Source organism: Eptesicus fuscus, chromosome 5 (genome assembly GCF_027574615.1).
Source record: "Eptesicus fuscus isolate TK198812 chromosome 5, DD_ASM_mEF_20220401, whole genome shotgun sequence".
NCBI lineage: Eukaryota > Metazoa > Chordata > Mammalia > Chiroptera > Vespertilionidae > Eptesicus > Eptesicus fuscus.
Genome location: NC_072477.1, coordinates 57,767,127 through 57,790,154, shown reverse-complemented (window position 1 = coordinate 57,790,154; position 23,028 = coordinate 57,767,127). Strand labels below are relative to the sequence as shown.

Genomic DNA, 23,028 nt, shown 5'->3' with positions numbered 1-23,028 from the left:
GAGCAGGTTTAAGATTCTCGTCTTTTAGCATGTTTCTCATGGGTTTCAAAATATCATACCTTTGTGATGAATGGTGTTATGAAAACAAAAAACACATCATAGAGGAGGAGAAGGCCTAGAAGTATCACACATGACTGTTGAAAGAAACAAATTTAAAGGTCAAACTTCCCATATCTAAATTAAGAGATTATTTTTCAAGTTATAAATAAACATGTGAACATACATTTGAACACTATTTTTAAAAGCATTAATGGTTATTACTATTTGTAGTTTTAGTCTACAAACCCCATTAAAACTTCTATGTTCTTTATCCTATTCTTTTTATATAAAAAAAAGAATCAATGAATCAAAGAAATGTTCTTCCCTGATATTTAGTCCTGTAAGAATTTTCTAAATTAGGCATATTATGTAAATGATTTAAAATATTTTAGCTAGCAAATCAGTGGTTACCTGGGACTGCGGTTTAGGATTGATTGCAAAAGGGCATGATAGAGCTTTTGAAGAGATATGTTGTTTGATTGTGACGGTGGTTACAAAGTTATACATTTGTAAAATTTCAATAAACTTCACAGTTAAGATGGGTGCATTTTATTATATGTAAATTACACCTCAGTAAAGTTGTTTTAAAAAGAAAATATTATCGCCCTGGCCAAGTGGCTCAGTTGGTTGGAGCATTGTCCCACACACCAAAAGGCTGCAGGTTCAATACCTGGTCAGGGCACATACCTAGGTTGCAGGTTTGATCCCTAGTCAGGGCTCATATGGGAGGCAACTGATTGATGTTTCTCTCACATCCATGTTTCTCTCTCTCGGCTTCCTCTCTCTCTCTAAAATCAATAATAATCTAAAAAACATAAAAAGAAACAATTATTTTAGCTGTCAGAGTAGTATACCTTACCTTGAAGTTGGGTAACTTCAGTGTTTTAATTAAATTCAGGCAGAAAGCAATTCCCAGGATATCCTGTAAAATCCAAGCCCACCTAAAATCAAAAGAAGTTACCTATTATTTTATCCAGTTATTTTCAGATGGAACTATTCTTTAAGTTTATTTTTTGTTGTTGACAGTATTTTCCCCCCACTTCCCTCTCCACCCAGCCCCCACCCCACCCCAAGCCTTCACCCCACTATTATCTGTGTCCTTGGGCTGTGCAAATAGGCAGTAAGTTCTTTGGTTAATCTTTTCCCATCCCCCCACCGCCCTCCCCTCTGAGATATGTCAGTCTATTCCTCAGATGGAACTTTTCAAAAGAAGAGATCACTAAAGTAAAATTGTTCAATTGCTATGATTTGATTATTCAATAATCAAGCAGCAATTATACAAATAAAATAAAAAACCTCTCCTATTTTCCATATTGAGTAATTTACTGCCTTAATAGAATAATTAATACTACTATACTAAGAAAAAGTTGAAAGACTAGCTCAGAAGAATGTATATCAGACACAAATGCATATTTATCTTTAATCTTTGAATTTACACATGTCTCTTTCTAGAAAGGTCACGTATAACAAAGGATAGGTAGCTAGAACATAAAGGAAACAAGAGCTATGCAACATACTCTATCAGAAATTGATATGGATAATTCCCAATTGATTTATCTTACCTGAAGCTGCTTAAAATGTATGAACTTTGCTCCCAAATTTTAGGGTATTAAATCCTTTGGACTTTACTAATTTCATTAATAAAACATTAAATAAACTTAAATATAATTTTTTTCTGGTTATCCTTCCTGTAAATGGATGAATACCTGTATATTTTTCTTATATCTCCTTCTTTATTAAATAAGAGGTAGCCTACTTTAGTATACTTATATTCTTTTGCACTTTTTTCACTTAAAAATATATTCTGGAAATGACTGCATATCAATTCACAGAGATCTTCATTCTTTATAGCTGCACTGTACTCCATGGTGTACTTAATTATGTCTACATCATAATTAAGTATATACGTAATTAAGTCTATTTTAGCTTAGATGTTTAAATTATGATTCATATTTCCTTCTCTATATGACCTCAAATCCATTAACACAAAATCTGCTTATTTAACAAGTAACTTTTTTCAAGACTATGGTATTCTGGGATAAAAGCAAAAACTTCCATAATAATCATAATGAATACAGTAGGTCCTCGAGTTACGTTCGAGATCCGTTCCTATGGCGCAACGTAACGCGATTTTTGCTGTAAGTCGGAACCCACCTATATAAGCACCTACATCACTCACATGGAGCACATACACAGCAGTAATGAAGTGAAACAGTAAACAAAAAATTAAAAAAAAGATAACAATTCCTGACCTTTACTTGTGGTAAATAAGTAATAAAAAAAACATAAAGCACAAAGCACATATGAACATACGTAGAAATGACGGAACTTTTTTTTTAAAAATAAATAAATGGGAGATGGCGATGTAACCACGAAACAACATACGTTGAGTCTGACGTAACCCGAGGGCTATCTGTAATTATCAGGACAAGACATAAAATAATCCATCCATAATCTAAAAGCAAATAAAGTACTTATACCTATCTTCATTTCTAAACACGGCCCAAACAGCAGCTATTGCTATGCACAGTCCAGAGAGAAAAATAAGTCTCACTTCAATGCTTTTGCCACGACACACAAACCTAAAATGACAACAAAAGAAACAGATGGGAATAGGTTAGTTTACCTTGCAGATGAAAGAAAATATTTATTTACTGTGATAAACGACAAATATTAACCACAGTCACAAGAAAGCTATTGCAATACCAATTTAAAAGTCTTGATTTTAAATAAAACATAATAAATAATAAAAAGTGCATCAGTTCAATAGAACCTTCTGTGATGATAGAAATATTCCATATTGGGGCTCCATGTGGCAATTTATTTTATTTTATTTATTTAAAAATACATTTTTATTGATTTCAGAGAAAGAAGGGAGAGGGAGAGAGAGACAGAAACATTAATGATGAGAGAGAATCATTGATTAGCTGCCTCCTGGATGCTATCCACTGGGGATCAAGCCCACAACCTGGGCATGTTCCCTAACCGGGAATCAAACTTGGTTCATAGGTTGACACTCAACCACTGAGCCACAACGGCCTGGTCATGTGGCAATTTAGCACTTGAAATGTGGCTAATGAAACTGAGGAACTAAATTTTAAATCTTATTTAATTTTAATTAATTTAAACTTAAATAGCCACATGTATACTAAACTGCAAGGATTTAAAATAAGACTCCTACTTTTTCTTGTATCTTACCTAATAATAGGCAAACATATAAATTGACTGTACCTCCGCTATGCCACCAGCCAATCAGGAGTGATATGCAAATTAACCCAACAAAGATGGTGGTTAATTTGCATAAACAGGCACCGAGTGATGGGGGTGGGAGGCTTGTGTCATTGCCATGGAGACAACGAAGGCATTCTGCCCCACCCCTGGTCTCTCAGGGCCTCTGGGCAGTGTGGGAAGGCGGGGCCAGAGTGGAAAGAGGCAGCTCCTGGAGCGGAAAGAGGCGGCTCCGGGGCCTGAGCAGAAAGGGGCTGGGCCAGTGTGGAAAGGCAGTGGATGGCAGCCAGGGAAAGGAAAGCCCATTCTAGCACGAATCTTCATGCATCGGGCTTCTAGTTGTTTTATATTACAAAAACCAACATTACAGGATGCCTCATAAGAAATACATACGTGCATTGTCCATATGGAATCTTACGAATTAGTGCAGCAAGACAGTTGTATAGACTCATTGCTGATGCTATGCAGAAAATTGCTATCATAACATAAACTAGAAAAAAAAACACAAGACACTAAATTAAATGAGAACAGAAAAAAAATGTGACAAGAAAATATTTACAAAGCAATATTAATTCTTTAGCTTTCTCATTGGATCACAATACTTTCAATGCACTGACCATATTATGATCTGAATTGGTTACTAAACTGAAAATATTTAGATCTTGCGTTTTTAAGAGTAATTTGTGTTGTTTTAATTCCTTTAATCATTGGAAGGATGATTGCTTAAGGAGGTGAAGCTGGCTCTAAATTTACTATTATTCAAACTGACATGTTTGTTAAAGATTTCTATCAAGGGAGTTGTAGACATTTATGAGTATTTAATTTTAATGTAAGAAATAGGAGAATGAATAAGCCATTATAAACACTTTTTAAAAATTAAATTAAAAATTTTTTAAATTGTCTCAAGTTTTACATATGTCTCCTTTTTCCCCCGATTGGACCCCCCTGCCCCAACCATTCCCACCTCGGGCAAGCCCCACCAACTCAGTGTCTGTGTCCATTGGTTATGCTAATATGCATGTATACATGTCCTTTGGTTGCTCTTTGTCCCCCCCATCTCCCCTGCCTTTGGCTCTGGATCTATTTTTGTTCATCAAATTATGTTGATCATTGTATCCCACATGAAGTGAGATCATGTGGTATTTATCTTTCTCCAACTGGCTTATTTTGCTTAGCATAATGCTCTCCAGTTCCATCCCTGCTGCTGCAAATGGTAAAAAAGTTCCTTCTTTTTTTATAGCGGCATAGTATTCCATTGTATAGATGTACCACAGTTTTTAATCTACCAATCCGTTAATGGGCACTTAGGTTGTTTCCAAATCTTAGCTCTTGTAAATTGTGCTGTTATGAACATAGAGGTGTATATATCCTTTCTGATTGGTGTTTCTGGTTTCTTGGGAAAAAGTTCTATAAGTGGGATTACTGGGTCAAATGGGAGTTCCATTTTAACTTTTTGAGGAAACTCCATACTGTCTCCACAGTGGCTGCACCAGTCTGTATTCCATAAATACTTTTTAAAATGCAGCTTAGGGATGAGAACTGACACCTTCGACATTAGCCATGCTGTCTATATTTTTCTAAGGTCGAATTTATCTATAACTTGGCCTGCAGTAAAACCAAATCCATTTAAGCAAACATCTTTGTTATGAAACAACTAGAGGCCCAGTGCATGAAATTCGTGCATGGTGTGTGTGTGTGTGTGTGTGTGTGTGTGTGTGTGTGTGTGACCCCTCGAGGGATGTCCCCTGCCAGTCTGATCAACGCCTAACTGCTCCCCTGCTGACCTGGTTGCCCCTAACTGCCCTCCCCTGCTGGCCTGGTCATCCCTAACTGCCCTCCCCTGGCGGCCTGGTCACCCTCAACTGCCCTCCCATGCTGGCGCAGTCACCCCTAACTGCCCTCCCTTGCCAGCCTGGTCGCCCCTAACTGCCCTCCCCTGCTGGCCTGGTCACCCCTAACTGCCCTCCCCTGCTGGCCTGGTGGCCCCTAACTGCCCTCCCCTGCCGGCCTGGTTGCCCCCAACTGCCCTCCCATGCTGGCCTGGTGGCCCCTAACTGCCCTCCCTTGCCAGCCTGGTCACCCCTAACTGCCCTCCCTGCTGGCCCGGTCACCCCTAACTGTCCTCCCCTCCAGGCCTGGTCCCTCCCAACTGCCCTCCTGCTGCAGGCCTGATTGCCCACAATTGCCCTCTCCTGCCGGCCATCTTGTGTCTACATGAGGGCAGCCATCTTTGACCACATGGGGGCGGCCATCTTGTATGTTGGAGTGATGGTCAATTTGCATATTACCTCTTTATTACATAGGAGGATACTAAGGCAGTTAAAATTGACAAGTGTTTTTCTTTTCTTTTTTTTTTTAAGTATTTTAAAAAATATATTTCCATTTATATCAGAGAGGAAGGGAGAGGAAGGGAGAGAGACAGAAACATCAATCATGAGAGAGAATCATGGATCAGCTGCCTCCTGCATGCCCCAGCTGGGGATCAAGCCTGCAACTCAGACATGTGCCCTTGTCTGGTATTTAACCTGGGACCCCTCAGTCCGAGGTCCAAGGCTCCATTCACTGAGCCAAACCAGCTAGGGCGACAAGTGTTTTTCTATAGTAGCTATACTTATTTGAGAATTCTTTAAAATAAAAAACATTTGGTCTCCTTGTTGTTAAAATAGGGGGGCTTATTGTACTCTAAAATAAAATAAAAATAATATGTTTTCTGAACTTCATCAAAATTTCACAATAGAAACACAAATTTTATCTGAATTTTTCAAATTCCACTAAATTCAGAAAACTATAACTGTTCTGCAGGTGAGGAAGAGAAAGTAATCTAGAGATGGTAAGTAAGGAATAGCCACTTTCTAATTGGTTATCTTAGACAAATTACTTTAGTCCCTGATTTTCGTTTTAAAATGTGAAATATAATTATATCCATGTCAAGGTTATTGTGAGGATTTAGATAAGTTAATATATATAAAATGCTTAGAAAAGTATCTGCCACATAATTAGCTTTATATAACTCTTATTTGTTGTTACTTTAATTATCCTATATAATAAAGAGCCAATACGCTAATTAGACTGAAACAGTAGAACAACCGTCCAGACGACCTAGACGAAGCCGGGGCTGTGAGGACTGGCTGAGGCAGCTGGGGCTGTGAGGGCCGAGCCCCTTGCTTGAATTTCGTGCATCAAGCCTCTACTTGGTTATATATGGTAATATAAATAATATAAATAGTAAGATAGAGAGTCAAAGATTGTCAAATTAAGTTTGGTAAGTCATCTATCACAGGTCTCCAACCCAAGTTTTACAACACTGGTGGAAATGAGGCTCTTGGGCCCTAACAGATTTTAGGTGCCTCATTCAGTGTCATACTATACTTAAGAAAATAATTGGGCGTGGAAAGTAATTTGGTTAATATAACTGCCTTTAGTTACTTCCTTGAGCATGACAATCATAAAATGGTAAGGGGAACCCTACCAATTTAGTACAGTCCCATCTATACTAATAATAGCCTAGGGCCGTCATGACCTAAACGACCAGACAGATGACCAGTCACCAGGAAGTGCATGGAGCACCTCTTGGTCCCTCCCCTGCAGCCCACAGGCTGCTATCACAGCAAGGCTGGTGGCAGGAAGGCAGGCGGGGAGGGGGGGGGGGGGGTTGGGGCAAGGTGGGGCAGCGAGATCATTAGCCTCTACCCCGGGGCCAGGCCAGAGGTCTAATGACCTCACTGCTACCAGGGTGGCTGCGGATTAGGCCCAGAGAGAAAGGCAAGGCCTGATCTGCAGCCCCTGCGGAGACTGTGGATCAGGCCCAGAGATAGGCCCGGAGAGAGAAATAGTTGTCAGCAGGGCCTTCTGGATTTCCCAGAAGAGCCAATGGCTGCCTAGGAAGGGGAGCTTTTGACGCTGACTAGCATATAAACCGACCAATCAGAACCTACTCTGGGTAAACTGCAAAGGCAGAACCTAAGGTGGGGGCTGAGGAGGGGTTTTAAGGGCAACAGCTGTTTGGTGTTAAAGTATAAGAAAGCAGTTCAATTTTTTAATGACCAGTTTGGTAGTATAGTGCATACAGCTGGCTATCAGTCCAGATATAGGGATTATGTGTTTTTGTCTGCCAAGAGCATCTCCTCCTGAAAAAGGGCCCCCACCCCCCATTTAAGCAATCCTATCCTATATAATCTATCTATACTACTAAAAGGGTAATATGCTAATTAGACGGGTCGACTGGCCATCTTGCGGACGTCTGACTTCCTTCTAGACAAAACCATGGTGGTAGGGGCCGAGGCAGAGAGGATAGTTGGGGGCAAGATCAGGCTGGCAGGGGAAGGCAGTTGGGGGGCGAGATCAGGTCGGCAGGGGAGGGCAGTTGGGGACGAGATCAGGCCTGCAGGGGAGAGCAGTTGGAGGCAACCAGGCCAGTAGGGGAGAGTAGTTGTGGGCAATTAGCCCGGCAGGGGAGCAGTAAGGGGTGATCAGGCAGGCAAGCAGAGGGGTTAGGAACAATCAGGCAGGCAGGCAGAGTGGTTAGGGCAATCAGACAAGCAGGCAGGTGAGCAGTTAAGAGCCAGCGGTCTCAGATTGCAAGAGGGATGTCTGATTGGAGAGGGTGCAGGCTGGGCTGAGGGAAACTCCTGTGCATGATTTTCATGCACTGGGCCTCTAGCTATTTAATATATTAAGAAAAGGCAGCATATTGAGCCTTATGTGATATTCATAAGATTTAATTCACCACTTAAAGGTGAATTAAATCTTACAATAATCACATAAGATTTCTCAGAGTTATAATTAAATCCCATGTTCTGGGATAACCTTGAGGTTTAATGATTTTTCTCCTATATCAAAAATTACTTTTATAAACAGGGTCAACTTTTGATTTTATATTATACTAGAGGCCTGGTACATGAATTCGTGCACAAGTGAGGTCTCTAGGCCTGGCCAGCAATCAGAGCCGATCAGGATCATGGGAGGTTGGCTGTGGGAGTGCACTGACCACCAGGAGGCAGCTCCTGTGTTGAGCGTCTGTCCCCTGGTGGTCAGTGCACATCACAGCAAACAGTCGACCGGTTGCTTAGGCTTTTATATACAGTATATAGTTTATTTTATTTTTTAAAAAATGTTTTATTTATTTTAGGGAGAGAGGAAGAAGGATAGAGAGATAGAAACATCATTCAGCTGCCTCCTGCACACACCCCCTACTGGGGATCGAACCTGCAACTCGGGCATGTGCCCTGACCAGGAATCACACAGGTGACCTCCTGGTTCATGGGTCAATGCCTAACCATTGTGCAATACCAACCAGGCTTATTTTTTTTTTTTCAGTGTATGCTTTTATGTTTACTTTAAAGATTTTTAAAACTGATTTTTAGAAATAAGAGAGAGAGGGAGAGAGAGAAACATCAAATGAGAGTGAAACATCGATTGATTGATCAGTTGCCTCTTGTATATCTCCTGCTGGGGATTGAGCCCAACCAGCATGTGCCCCACCAGAATTGAACTGGCAGCCTTTTGGTTCACAGGACAACACCTAACCAACTGAGCCACACTGTTAAGGGCAGTGTCAACTTTTAAAATAGCAATTAGTTTAAGACAATATCTTACCAAAAATTATAACATGCTTTAAGAGAGGGTACAGAAATGTCTTTTTTTCTATCAAAGACCACTAATTAGTGACTAATATATTGACTGAGGGTCAGACATAAATAATTCAAGACCATTAAAATAGAAAAATTAGCCATCCAATGACAACATAATACAAACAACACCCTAGAACCTACTCTCCCAACAATAGATCGAAATATGAGTGATATTCAAAGAATGATTATTTTCTAATTGGAACTATATGTCAATAGGTCACACTTTAAAAATTGCTGCCACATGGCAGGAGAAATTGAATAAGCTGAAACTAACCTTAAGGCCTCAATTTTCTAGTCCAGAAAAGTATTTAATGTTCTCCAAATAAGCATTGTAGCCTTTGGTGGTTTTTACAAGTTCTCATCAGACACACTCCCCCTTTCCCTGGTCTCACCACCTCCTCTTTGTACTGTATGTTGGCCAGGGATGGCAAATTTCCATCCTATCAGACAATTAAGATTGTCCACAGGATAAACAAACCATTATGTTCCTACTGCTACCTACTTAAAGGAATATCACTTACTCTATAGACCATAGGCAAATACCTGTGTGTCTTTAGATGTAGTATGACCATAACTGTTTATACAAGTAAAACAAAATTCAAGTAATATAACATCTTGATTTATAAACTGACAAAAGAATAAACTACACTTTGGGGGTTTGCAAAGGCAATAAATCAGTAATTTGAATAGCCTTCTATTTCATGTAGCTCAATATAGCCACCAAGAAGTCCTTAGCCTGCTCTTTATTTTTAAAATCTATTTTTATTGATTTTGGGGAGGAAGGGAGGAGAGATAAACATTAATGATGATAGAGAATCATTGATCTGCTGCCGCTGCATCCTGCCCCACTACTGGGGAGAGAGACCACAACCCAGGTATAAGCCCTGACCAGGAATTGAATTGTAACCTCCTCATTCATAGGTCAATGCTCAACCAATGAGCAACTCTGGCCGTGCTAGCCTGCTCTTTAGATATTAGGATTTCATGCTTCATCTACAGGGAGGGAAATGTAGGGACCATAACAATTCTTTCAAGTCATCCATGAAGAAGTGTTCTTATCTCAAGACAGTATATTTTTAATCTGAGTATTTTTTTACCCCACAGTAATGGAGACCTAACATTTCTAACAATTTAAAAAGTTAATATCACTTTTTATTTACTCACTTAAGTTTTTCAGGTGGAAGGAAAAGATAAATCTGCCAAGTAAGTGACAAGATTGTTTGCTGAAAATAGAAAATATAAAACATGACTTCTTACCCAACCATTTGTAGAAGAAATAAAGTAAGACCATCATAACACAGCAGATGGCCACAAATATTACAACTGTTAGAGGACTGAAAGTTAAATATTCGTCCTTCTTTCTCCTCATTTCTCTGTCTTCAGTGTCTGCCATTGCCTTCATGCTTTCCCTGAGTAAACATACATAAGAACTTCAGCAAATCTCTTCCAAGTAAAATCATTTGTAACATCCATCTTTAACACCAACTTATATTTGTTAATGATTATAAAGTAATACATTAAAAAAAACCACCCAAATACCAACAAGAAATATTTAATCAAGAAAGTAAAACTCTCTATTATTCTAACCTCCAGAGATAATATTTTTAACCGATGTTTTGACTTTTGAAACAGCATTTTTTCCTGATGCAAAATTGATGAAACAGATGACATATATAAACAAGTTAAGTTTTGTGGATGTTTATATTATCTGATTTGGAAACTGTATTTATGGAATAAATTTCAGATGATAACCAATTCTTATACACTTAATATTATCAATTTACATAGTCAAGTACTTCTAAAATTAGCTTCTTTTAAATGGAAACACTAGAAGTTCTTCTAGCAACTCAGTATTTACTATATGCTCATCAATATATTCTGAAGGACTCATAGGAGTTCAAGACATAGCTTTGTCCGACCTTGATTTAAGACAGCAAAACATTGTTTTTAATTCTTCCAACAATCCTTGCTTTCTAGGTCACATAGTTAATAAAAGGGAGAGACTGAAGTTGAAGAGGAAAGAGCCTCAGGTGCCCCTTGTTGAACAGTCTCTGTTCTGTCACCTCCTGTCTCCTCCCACCTGTGTGGAAGCCACTACATGTTTTTCCAGCTCCAATCCCATCAACTCCCGTCTACCTGTGTGCACTACCAGACCCTTCTCATCATCTCGGCTCAGTACAAATGTTAGTTAAAAAAGAGTTTACTTCTATCAAATTATACATTTGCCAAACTGCTTATTTACCAACATGCCACTATCTTATTAGACCCTTGTTAACTGGGATGGCCACCACATTAAGCATCTGTGACTTTAGGCATGCTACCTGGGATAAGAGAAGGGAGAGTCTGAGGACAGACTCAACAGCACCTCCCTGAAACTGTAGAGCTACACTGTTATTAACGTATGTTTCAATAAAAGTGATACCCAAGTGGGAAAACGTGCCACCTATGGTATCTAACATTATAAACAAATATATTTATTTATTGACTTATTTTTTTTCAATTAGCAATAATTGTGCCTCAGATAAACCTCTTTATTGGCTACGATACTGCCAATGCGTAAAGCTATATAAACAAATATACTTAAAGACATTTTTAAAAATATATTTTATTGATGTTTTACAGAGAGGAAAGGAGAGGAATAGAGTTAGAAACATCGATGAGAGAGAAACATCGATCAGCTGCCTTCTGCACACCCCCTACTGGGGATGTGCCTGCAACCAAGGGACATGCCCTTGACCGGAATCGAACCCGGGACCTCTCAATCCGCAGGCCGACGCTCTATCTACTGAGCCAAACCGGTCAGGGCTGAAAGACATTTTTTAATCAGAGTACACATATAAGCCATAATAATGAAGATTTATATGTTCGTATTTAGTGTAATAGAAAGCATGAGGCAATTTCTTGAAGTAAAACATATACTAGACTGATATCAGAAAATACTAGAATTCATCTTTTTAAAAAATTGTTCTCTTAAATTTCTCAAGAGCCACATGCTAAGCTCTCCTCCATGCCATCCTGAGTTTAGAAAGCTTGAGGACCAGTGATCTCGTTATAGTAAGACTTCAAATTTCTACTGAAAAGTCTTTATATGGAACCAAGGCATCCTTCCCTTTTGCATAAGGTGTACCTTGCACTTGGCAAGGTAATTCTGGCTTATGAGGTCTTAAGCCTTATTCCCTGCCCTAAGCCTTATTCTCTTTCCCTTCTCTTCCAATCTTACTCTTTACTTGCTAAATGATAATCCTTATGTTCTTAATAATTCTACTTTTCATGGAAATGTTTTCTTTTTATCACTGATTCATATTCTTTTTTTACTAGAGACCCGGTACATGAAAATTCATGCACTGGAGGGGGGTCCCTCAGCCTGGCCTGCCCCCTCTCACAGTCCAGGAGCCCTCAGGGGCAGGAGGCGACCTGGCAATGAAGGGAAGGCAACGCCCCATCACATCTCTGCTGCTGCCACTGCCGGCAGCACAAGCCTCAGCTGGCCCTGGTTACCTGAGCCTCGGGTGGCCCTGGGCAGCTGGGCAGCCACCATCCAAGGCTTGCCTGCGCCTCGGGCCAGCCTTGGGCGGCTAAGGGGACTAGGGGACCCCAGAGGCAGGCACACGGAGCAGCCAGACCCATTTGGGGGCGGGCCCGGCCATGCCACGCGCCTGCCGCCCCAGCGGGGCTAAGGGGACTGGGCACCACCATCTTGTGGCTGTGGGCGCTGCCATCTTTGAGGGTGAGGCAGTCAATTAGCATATTCCCTCCTTATTGGCTGTGAGTGCCGCCATCTTTGTGAGGGTGTGATGGTCAATTAGCATATTCCCTCTTTATTAGATAGGATATGTTGTCACCCTCCCTACCTCAATCATACATACACTTACTTCTATCTTTATCTTACTCTTAGACTCAGCTACCTCAATATTAAAATCCATAATCTTATAGGTAAAGGACATCCCCTCTCCCAACCTGGCTATTGAAGACAACAAATTCTGTTTCTGGCTATCATGATGTTTTATAAATAAAAAAGCTTATATGTAGTCCTCTCCCATCTCCAGTTATCTTGAGGAAACTGCCCTGATATATATGTGAAGCCTGCCTTGCTAACTCAAAGGGTGGTCCATGGCCAGCAAAACCACTCGGGAGCTTGTTAGCAATGCAGAATCTCAGTCCCCACCCCGAGTCTCCTAAATCTGAACTTCTATTTTAATGAGATCTCAAGACAGTTTGTATGCACATTACAGTTTGAGAAGCACTACCCTAAAGAAACAATGTACATAGTAATGAAGTGCAGGGTGAATTTATATTAAATGGAAAAAGATTTTTAATGAAATAGTAGCTTTTGGGAAATTATAAAGTTTCAACAAATAATCTAGAAAATAACTGGAGATCTAGTTACATACTATGTTTTCTAAAGATTAATATTAATGAAGAAAAACAATGCTTACAGGAAAACATGTGGCTCATATATGTTGAAACATGTTTCCAAATATGTAAAATATTTAAAGCTCAATACTTCAGGAAAACTATACTTGTTAAACCCTAAGATTTCTCTCTTGATGTAAATCAAATTTTAGTATTTTAAAAATGATAAGTAAGCTTATTAGCGTCATTTAATTGCAAATAAGACATTTTTAATGAAATCTAGAGCAGCAGTCACCAACTGGTGGTCCACAGACACTGGTGGTCCCTGAGGTCCGAAAGGTTGGCGACCGCTGATCTAGAGATCAATTCACAAGGTGAATATATTGTCCTTTATGGATGAATTAATATGCTCTGAGCACTTTTTTAAAATTCAGAGTTATAAATATGAACTGATCTTTCTCTACTATGTTGCATGCTTTAATCTAGAGCCAAAGGTATATAACTGTAAGAAGATTGGGTTTAGGTTATTAATAGGGAAATCCAAATTTATGTACATTTGAAATTTCTACATTTAAATTAAAATATGAGCCCTAACCGGTTTGGCTCAGTGGATAGAGCGTTGGCCTGCAGACTGAAAGGTCCCAGGTTCGATTCCGGTCAAGGGCATGTACCTTAGTTGCGGGCACATCCCCAGTAGGAGGTGTGCAGGAGGCAGCTGATCGATGTTTCTCTCTCGATGTTTCTAACTCTATCCCTCTCCCTTCCTCTCTGTATATTAAAATATAAACATGTTTAATATTTTTCCAATTCCTAAAGCATTGAACAGAATGATGAGGTCACACTGTATTGACTCAACTCAAAAGGAGCTGAAAAACTCCTCACCTTCTCTTGCTTATTTTCTTCCAATCGAAATAAATAGGCATGTTAGGATACTAAGTATCTTCATCTTCCTGGGAGACATCATTGAACATCTTAATTTAAGAGTCTTTGATAGAATGTCAGTGTTTAGGCCCTTCCAGGTGAAGAATTAGAGGAACTTATGACCCCCTTTCTCAGTGATAAGGCGAATGACCTGTATGAGGACAAACTGCAATCTAATCTTAACCACGCTATTTTCTGAGGTGGAATTTTAAATGTTGTTATATGATTAAAATAATTTAAATAATTTTCAACCATTTATCACAAAAAAACACTGAAGTTTAATTAAACTTACAATTCAAGTAGTCCACTCCAGTATCCTCCTAATGCCACAGTGAACACAGAAATTACAAAAATAACCACCATAGTATAGTCAAAGTTAGACCATGACGGGGAATACATTTTCACAGTAATGTTATCTCCAAGAGTCTGAAAGGCAAAAAATGAGAGTTGAAACACCAGCATTAGTTTTCTTCCCACTACAGAGTATGGCAGCAACACGCTAATTTGACTCTGGAATGGACACCACGTCAGGCAGTCAAGAATACTAGAACTAGTTTTGACAATATGATATATTCTCTTGTCAAAATTAGGAGGCTATATTTTGGTTTATTAAATCTTGAAACTGCAGTATTCCATACAATCAGAGGTTTTAAAGAAGTCAAAACAAATCAATATCCTTTCTGAAGTCAGGGCTTGGAATCACGTTGTGCTAAATGGGAGGTGAATACTTCCCAAGTAAAGACTTGGTAGGCCTTTACAGCTTCTTGTTAGCAAGTGCAGCCTGTATAATCATTTAAGTTAAATATCAGTGGTTAAAAGTAAAGAGTTGTACTAGGTATGAACATTGTCTAGTATGTAATTACTAATTTACCTGCTTCATATCTTTAAAGTCTTTGTTGTTTATAAATGCAATCAGTATTTTCACATCATGAAATTCAGATCTGTTCCCTGAGGGAGCAAACTAAAAGAAAAAACAACATATATCATGAAAACGTATGAACTATTAATATATTTACAGAATAAAATCCAAATTATTCCATTAAATAGAATATCACATCTTTATCAAGTTATAAAACTAAGTTTCAAGTGTTCTTAATATTATAGCAAGAGTTCTCAAACTGATATATACAGGTATATCATATATATAGCATGCAACTCTCACACACACACTATACATACTTGTTCCTAACAAAGTCTTGTCTACTTTAGGAATAGAAAAGAAACTACAAAATAGTCCAACTAAATGCCTATCATTACCAGAATGTTTATTTAAAAATAATCCTATCAGATTATTCAAAACTCCGCACACAGAAGGTAGTTCAATCTGTGAAATTTGATATCACGAGCTTAAAAGAAATAGTTATCTATAATAATAAAAGCGTAATATACTAATTAGACTGGACAGCCAGATGTCCTTCCGGACGTCCTTCCAGACGAAGCCATGGTGGTGGGGGCCGAGGCAGAGGCAGTTAGGGGCAATCAGGCAGGCAGGCAAGTGGTTAGAGGCGATGAGGCAGGCAGACAGAGTGGTGAGGGGTGATCAGGCAGGCAGGCAGGCAGGCAGGCAGGCCAGCGGTTAGGAGCCAGTGGTCCCAGATTGCGAGAGGGATGTCCAACTGTGGTTTAGGCCCGAAGTCGAACATCCCCCAAGGGGTCCCAGATTGCGAGTGTGTGCAGGCCGGGCTGAGCCCCCTCCCCGCCCTGGGCCTCTAGTAGTTTTATAACTTACTACGACACTGTTATTGGCAACCAACAATGCTTCAGCACCTCCGGTTTCTGCAATTCTGGCTTTTTCAAGAAAATGGCAGGTTCCCCACTGAACCACAACTGCTTTGTTCTTTATTCCATCAGGAGGAATATCAGAAATGTCGCACAGTGGTGTGGAAGTCAGATTCTTCAAACTAAAGGAAGTCTGAAAAGAAGAAATGTCTTTAGTATGGTAAATACCGTATTTCACCGTAAATGCATTTAGTGACAAAGTATCTATTGATTTAATACAATGTTCCCTTAAATCAAAAAGATTTCATGATGATCAGGCTTTGAAGTATTTTAAAATTCCCTAACTTATTTTTCCCTCAGAGAGAAAAATATTTAAGCTAAAGCAATAACACAATTATTTATTAATCACATATTACAACTAGTTCATACACTGAACATAATAATCACTCATTTTCACCTTTCAATATTTTTGTTCACAAAGAAACAGTAACTGTGATGTACTTACTGCATTTTCTAGGGTTCTTGGCAGAGCTGTCCAATGAGGGTTATAGAACATGCAGTAGTCCTTAGATGGTGAAGGTGTGCCAATTCCAGACGCGTGCAGGATTGCTTCCTGAGCAGCTGTCTGGGACATGAACAATGATTTTCACACTAGCAATGATTTGGCTTTGCCAACAACTAAGGATTTTAATAAAGCTACTTATATCCAGGTTGGACCACATTTCCTTAACAGGGAAGGTCTTCCAGTGAATTTATTTTTTCTTATTTGAGAAAACACTGAAACTATACACATTTGCCTAGAACACATTCTTTAAGGAAGTCACTTTCTTATGGGGATATTGTTATGGCCCTTGTTGTAAGAGCCATATCCCAGGGAGGATTCTTCCCGTGCTGTGATGATTTCAGAATTCCCTTCAGGAACTGCCTGAAACCTCTTTGGGAGTTGTTACTTCATTATTTATGTTCTATAACAGAAAATCCATGTGAAATCCTTTAACCCACTTGTACCTTCTGTAGTAGGAATAACTAAAATTTTTTAAAAAGAACATTATTATTTCAAAGTGCTATTTTTAGAAAAGAACCAAAGAACTCTCAAGTTTTCAAGATTCCCCAACTGCCTATTCAAAAAGAGCAATCCAGAGTTTAAAGTGAAGGAAAAGAGCCCTGGCCCGTTTGGCTCAGTGGATGGAGCGTCGGCCTGCGGACTGAAAGGTCCCAGGTTCGATTCCGGTCAAGGGCATGTACCTTGGTTGCGAGCACATCCCCAGTAGGAGGTGTGCAGGAGGCAGCTGGTTGATGTTTCTCTCTCATTGATGTTTCTAACTCTCTATCCCTCTCTCTTCCTCTCTGTAAAAAATCAATAAAAGATATATTAAAAAAATAAAGTGAAGGAAAAGAGCTAGAAAAGTGTTTTTTCCTTTTGCCTCATTTCCCTCTATCTGGAAGCAAAAAAAAAAAAGGAGACAAGATGTAAGAAGCAACTGAAAAGAATAGTATTATACATGAGGGTGAGAGTGGAGAGTATGAAATGATGAAACATCCCAAGATAATTAGAATACCACTCCACATCACAATTCCCTTCAAACTTGGATCAATTCAAATCCCACTTTCCTTCTCCTTTGAACAAATCTTTCTCTAAAACATAAGGGAGAAAAAGATTGCTTGGCAAATGAAGATGATGGACAAAGCCTCTACTAAAGACATCCCCCGAGGGGATGCATGCATTAGGTTGAGCCACATCAAATTGCTAATAATTGAACATTTTGTTCTATAAAACTGGCAATTTCGTGTAAGACCATCTAAATTTTTAATGAGTACAAAATGCTCTAACCCATGCTCTCCTACCTAAAATTTCCCTAGAACATTTGGGATTAGAAAGCTTTCTGGCATAGGGACTTCGTTAGCTTAAGGATCTAAGTCAGTACAGGGGATTCCTTTAAAACGTCATCAAATTACATAGAATAATTAAAGATGTTTTCCGATGGTCTTAGGCTCTACAGCAGCAGTTCTCAACCTGTGGGTTGTAACCCACAGGTTGAGAACTGCTAGCAGGGTCGCCTAAGACCATCGGAAAACACAGATATTTACATTATGATTCATAACAGTAGCAAAATTACAGTTATGAAGTAGCAACGAAAGTAATTTTAGGGTTGGGGGTCACCACAACATGAGGAACTGTATTAAAGGGTCATGGCATTAGAAAGGTTGAGAACCACTGAACTAGATCTATCTGTAGAAACAGATGTCCACAGTGAGAAAAGCAAATTCCAGGTAGATACTTATAGTGTAATCCTATTTTTATAAAAGTAATGACCCATCCCTCCCCCCAAGCTCCTTATAGATATTTACTAGAGACCCGGTGCATGCATTCATGCACCGGTGGGGTCCCTCGGCCTGGCCTGCACCCCATCGCAATCTGGGAACCCTCGGGGGATGTTGAAAGCCAGTTTTGGCCCTATCCCTGCAGGCCAGGCTGAGGGACCCCACTGGTGCATGAATCCGTGCACCGGACCGGTTTCAGCCTGATCCCTGCAGACCAGGGCCTCTAGTATGCATATAAGATCTTTGGTTAGCCCTAGCTTGTTTGGCTCAGTGGATAGAGCATCAGCCTGTGGATTGAAAGGTCCCAAGTTCGATTCCAATCAAGGGCACATGCCCGGGGTTGTGGGCTCGACCCCCAATAGGGGGTGTGTAAGAGGCAGCTTATCAATGGTTCTTTCTCATCATTGATGTTTCTATCTCTCTTTCCCTCTCCCTTCCTTTCTGAAATCAATAAAATATATTGAAAAATTAAAAATAAAGAAACCACGGTCTTTTTTTAAAAAAAAAAGATCTTTGGTTAATCTCTTCCCGCTCTCCCTCTTCCCTCTGAGATTCATCAGTCTGTTCCATGTTTCCATGCCTGTGCACTGAGCATCTGCCCTTGGTGGTCAGTGTGGTCATAGCTACCAGTCGAAAGATCGCTTAGGCTTTTATATATATATATGTGAGCTTGAAGAAGGATGTGGAGAGAGACACACCAGACTATTTAAAATACAAACAAACCAACAAAACAGAGTGAGAGGAAAACAAAAGCAAAAGTGAGGGTGTAAAGACTGGAAAGAGAAACTTAAAAAAGAAAAAAAAGCATTCAAGCAGAACAGAAAGGTATAAAGTCCCTCCCCTCCCTTATCTGCTCCTTACTGCTTGCCCCAAATCCTCCCTCTTCACACCATCTTCTACAACCACTGGTCATGGAATCAAATGCTCTCTAGGGCCATCAAATCATCAACCTCACACCAGTGCCTTTATTTTCTGCATTTTACTTGACCCTCACTTGCAAGGGAAGTAAACTAGCCCATAGTATAAAGTAGTCCTTCCTTTTTTGACTCAAATTCACCTCATATAAAACTTCATGGGATGGTTGTTGTTTGTGAACAATTCCTAATTTACTTATTCAGATCACTTGACTTCAATCATATTCCATCATCTTCTTTTCAAATCAAAGAGTATTTATGTTTAAGTCTATCTTAATGTTATAGCTGCCTATTCCTTTGACCATCTTTCTCCAAATAGCTTTTGGTATGACAAGTGACAAACGATTACCAAAATCTAAAAGAGAACTGTAGTGGTGGATACCATATTCACATGCTTGCAGGTGTACTATCTCCTCATTTTCCCGGACCAATCAGACCTTAAAGAGGGACATGTCTAAGGACTTCTATTTTATAAGCATACTTACACTGAGTCAATTTTGCTCTAACCTTCAGGATGCCTCTTGGGGCTGTGTTCATGCTTTGCACTCCTGCCACTTGGTAGTTCCAACCACAGGCATCTGAATTCCTGGCCTCTGTTCCAACAGACTCTTGATGCTGCTGACTCACCAGCCCAATATTAACTTACTGGGAACAGGCCTGTTCTACTGTCCAAACTAACAGCACAGTTCGAAGAGTCTTCTTTGACCTTGGTTAACAGGTTTGATTTTTTTGTCTTCTACTCTTCTTTCCCTTCAAAAGGTATCTTCCAGCACTGGATCTATTTTCTATATTCCTTTTGAAAATAACAATTCTCTAGCTAAAAGTTTACCTAACATACTACTCCCAACCCTGCATCCATGCTAGGGCATCAAATAGGGATTTACAGGGAGTCCAAGGAGTCTGTGGGTCAGGGAAAAAGTAGAGCCAGAATCATTCCTTGCACTTGGAGAATCTGGGGATATGTAATATACAGGCTAAGAGATACTAGGTTTGGGAGAGGAGACCATGCATTCATTCAACACTCTGCAGTCTATGAGGTAGTAGGGGAGACAGTAGAGAATGAGTCAGATAGGATTTCTCCTTCATGGGGCTTATAGTCTACTTGCTATGTAGATCCAGACTTCTTCCTGGTTTTTCCCAAGTAATCTTACTACTTAATGATGTATCTCAGATGTTAGAGAATTTATGAATTACACCAGAATTCACAAACTCAAATGCTTAAAAGGCTAAGCAGGCAATATAAATGCACAAATCAGAGTTGATTTAAGACCATAAGGCATGGTTAAGTTTGGCAAATTCTGGCCTAACACAATAAAAAAATTTTTTTCTTAATAGTATCTTGGGGTTTTTAAAACAGAACCAATTTCAGGTGATTTTTAACAATAACAACAAAAAAAATCAAATATATAATAAACATGACTTCTCCTATCTTTAAACCTTTTCTTATGAATAACTTCACAAATTTATCCAGTCTTGTGATTTATTTTGCATTCACAAAAAAATAATTATTACAGAATTTAGTGAAAAAAATATCAAGAAATGCCTAAAATCCCTTGGTTCTAGTCTTCTTTTTCTTAACTTTCTATGTAATCTAGGACATCATAACCTTCCTGAATCTTCCAGGTTTGAGTTTAAAAGGAGATGTATATGGAAGAGTTGCATTTTGGGAAGAAGATACACAATTATCAGTGACTTAGAAAGCAGACAATGAATGAGATGCAGAATTCACAGAGATAGCTCAGAATAGAGAAGGTAAAAGAAAAACTGCCTGAAATCTCAGTTAAAGGAGGAATGTGACAAAACCAGCATGTCTAAGCTCAGGGTGCCATAACAAAATACTATAAACTGGGTGGCTTTATCAACACAATTTTATTTTCTCCTAGTCCAGAACCTAAAAATCCAAGAGCAAGGTACTAACATGGTTGATTTCGGTAAGGGCTCTCTTTCTGGCTTGTAGATGGCTGCCTTCTCACTATGTCCTCACATGGTGGTGGGGGGGGGTGGGGGTGGGGAGAAGAGCAAGGCAACAATCATCATAAGGACCCTGCCCAGATGATCTCATTCGAACGGCCCAATCTTCAAATACCACTACATTAGGGGTTAGGACTTCAACTCAAGAATTTGGGAGTACGAAAAGCAGTCCACAGCATCTGCCTCTAGCCCCCAAAATTCATGTCCTTCTCACATGCAAAATACATTTCATTCTACCTTAACAGCCCCTAAAGTCCTAATCATTCTATCCAGTATCAATTCTAATGTCTGAAGTCTCATCTAAATATCATCTACACCAGATATGGTAAGACTCAAGCTATAATTCATCCTGAGGCAAAATCCCTCTCTGGCTGTGAACCTGTGAAACCAGATAAGCTACGTGCTTTCAAAATACAATGGTGGACAGGCATTTGGATAGACATTCCCATTACAAAGGGAGAAACTGGAAAGAAGAAATGGGTGATGGGACACAAGGAAGTCTAAAACCTAGCAATACAAATTCCTTTAGATCTTAACACGTTAAGCACCAAGCCTGTTTTGTCTTCCTTTCCGTTTCAGTCACCGCGGGTGACTGACATGGCGCGTAACGTGCTAAGGCTCAAAAATAGTCCCTTTTGGCTCAACATCCCCATCTTTCAGGCAGCATCACCGGCATGACTCTGTGGGATGGCCCCACTGCTTTGGCTTTGTGGAGTCCCGCCGCCAAGGGTCTCAGCAGATACCTAAGGCTTGTTGAAACTGAGGCAGTCACCCTGATGACCCCTGAATCGCCTTTGGGACCATTTCTCCCTCTTCCTGAAGAATAACGCAAGTTCACAGCCACATAGATCCATCATCCCATCCTGTCAAATCCAGTAAGTCCAACAACCTTTCTTCATTTTGCACCATATCTAGCTCCTTCAGGTCAAAGTGGCAGTGTTTCTGCTCATATAATCCCACTCATTTGTTATCAAATGGTTGTTCAGCTACACCCTATGCGGATAGGCTGAGAATTTTCAAATCTTCAAATTCTGGTTCCTTTTTCTTTTTTTCCTGAATCATTTACCTTTTATTTTTTTATTGTCTGAAGTTTTACACTGGTTCCTTTTTCTTAACAATTCCTTCTTCAATTCCTCTCTCTCCTTTTGCAGTAAAGAGGAACCAAGCTGCTCCATGAACACTTTGCCTAGGAATCTCCTCAGCTAATATCTAATCTCATTGTTCACAATTCTTCCTTCCACACAACACTAGAACACAGTTCAGCCAAGTTCTTTGCCATTTTAACAAGGATTTCCTTTCCTACAGTTTCCAATGACATGTCTGTTCCTCATTTCTGTCATACATCTCACCAGAATCGCCCTTAAGGTCTACATTTCAGGCATGCACCCCAAATCTCTTCTACCCTCCTCCCATTACCCAGATATAAAGCTGCTTCCACATGTTTAGGCATTTGTTACAACAGTACCCCAGTCCTGATACTAAAATCTGTCTTTGTCAGCTTGGGTTGCCATAACAAAATATCATAGAGTGGGTTGCTTACACAGAAATTTATTTTCTCATAGTTCTAGAAAAGGTTGGCTTCCATTGAGAGCTTTCCTTCTGGCCTGTACAGACTGCCATCTGCTCACTGTGTCTTCACATGGTGGTGGGGAGGAGAGGAGTTGAAGAGAGAAGGGGCAGCGGGGAGGAACAGACAGCAAGCTCTCTGGTGTCTTTTTTTTATAAGGTCACAAGGGACCTACCCTCTGACCTCATAGAAATCTATTATCTCCAAATAACATCACATTGGGGGTTAGGGCTTTAACATGGATTGGGAAGGGGGGCACAATTCAGACCACAGCACAGCAGCTCAGATAGCCTGGGTAGCAGAACACACCTAGTTTCCCCAGGAGGTTGAGAGAGGAGGGCAGAGGAGAAGGAATTAAAGAAGA

General features: G+C 39.7%; 1 protein-coding gene and 1 pseudogene across 5 annotated transcripts in view; both read right to left on the bottom strand.

Annotated features, from left to right (window-relative positions):
- SPPL2A (signal peptide peptidase like 2A) overlaps positions 1–23,028 on the bottom strand; it is a 48,453-nt gene that overhangs the window by 20,842 nt on the left and 4,583 nt on the right. For 2 of the 5 annotated variants that reach the window (XM_054716233.1, XM_054716232.1), the window contains exons 2-10: positions 16,396–16,515; positions 15,901–16,083; positions 15,043–15,132; positions 14,464–14,597; positions 10,155–10,306; positions 3,661–3,757; positions 2,520–2,621; positions 899–980; positions 60–134 (exon numbers count right to left, since the gene is read on the bottom strand). In XM_054716233.1, coding sequence (XP_054572208.1) covers positions 60–134; positions 899–980; positions 2,520–2,621; positions 3,661–3,757; positions 10,155–10,306; positions 14,464–14,597; positions 15,043–15,132; positions 15,901–16,083; positions 16,396–16,515 — 1,035 coding nt within the window. Of the gene's footprint in view, positions 1–59; positions 135–898; positions 981–2,519; positions 2,622–3,660; positions 3,758–10,154; positions 10,307–14,463; positions 14,598–15,042; positions 15,133–15,900; positions 16,084–16,395; positions 16,516–22,637; positions 22,752–23,028 lie in introns of those variants that run through there. The other 3 variants (XM_028147853.2, XM_054716234.1, XM_054716235.1) reach the window with 3 other exon arrangements.
- LOC114232077 (U4 spliceosomal RNA) lies at positions 11,336–11,461 on the bottom strand (annotated as a pseudogene).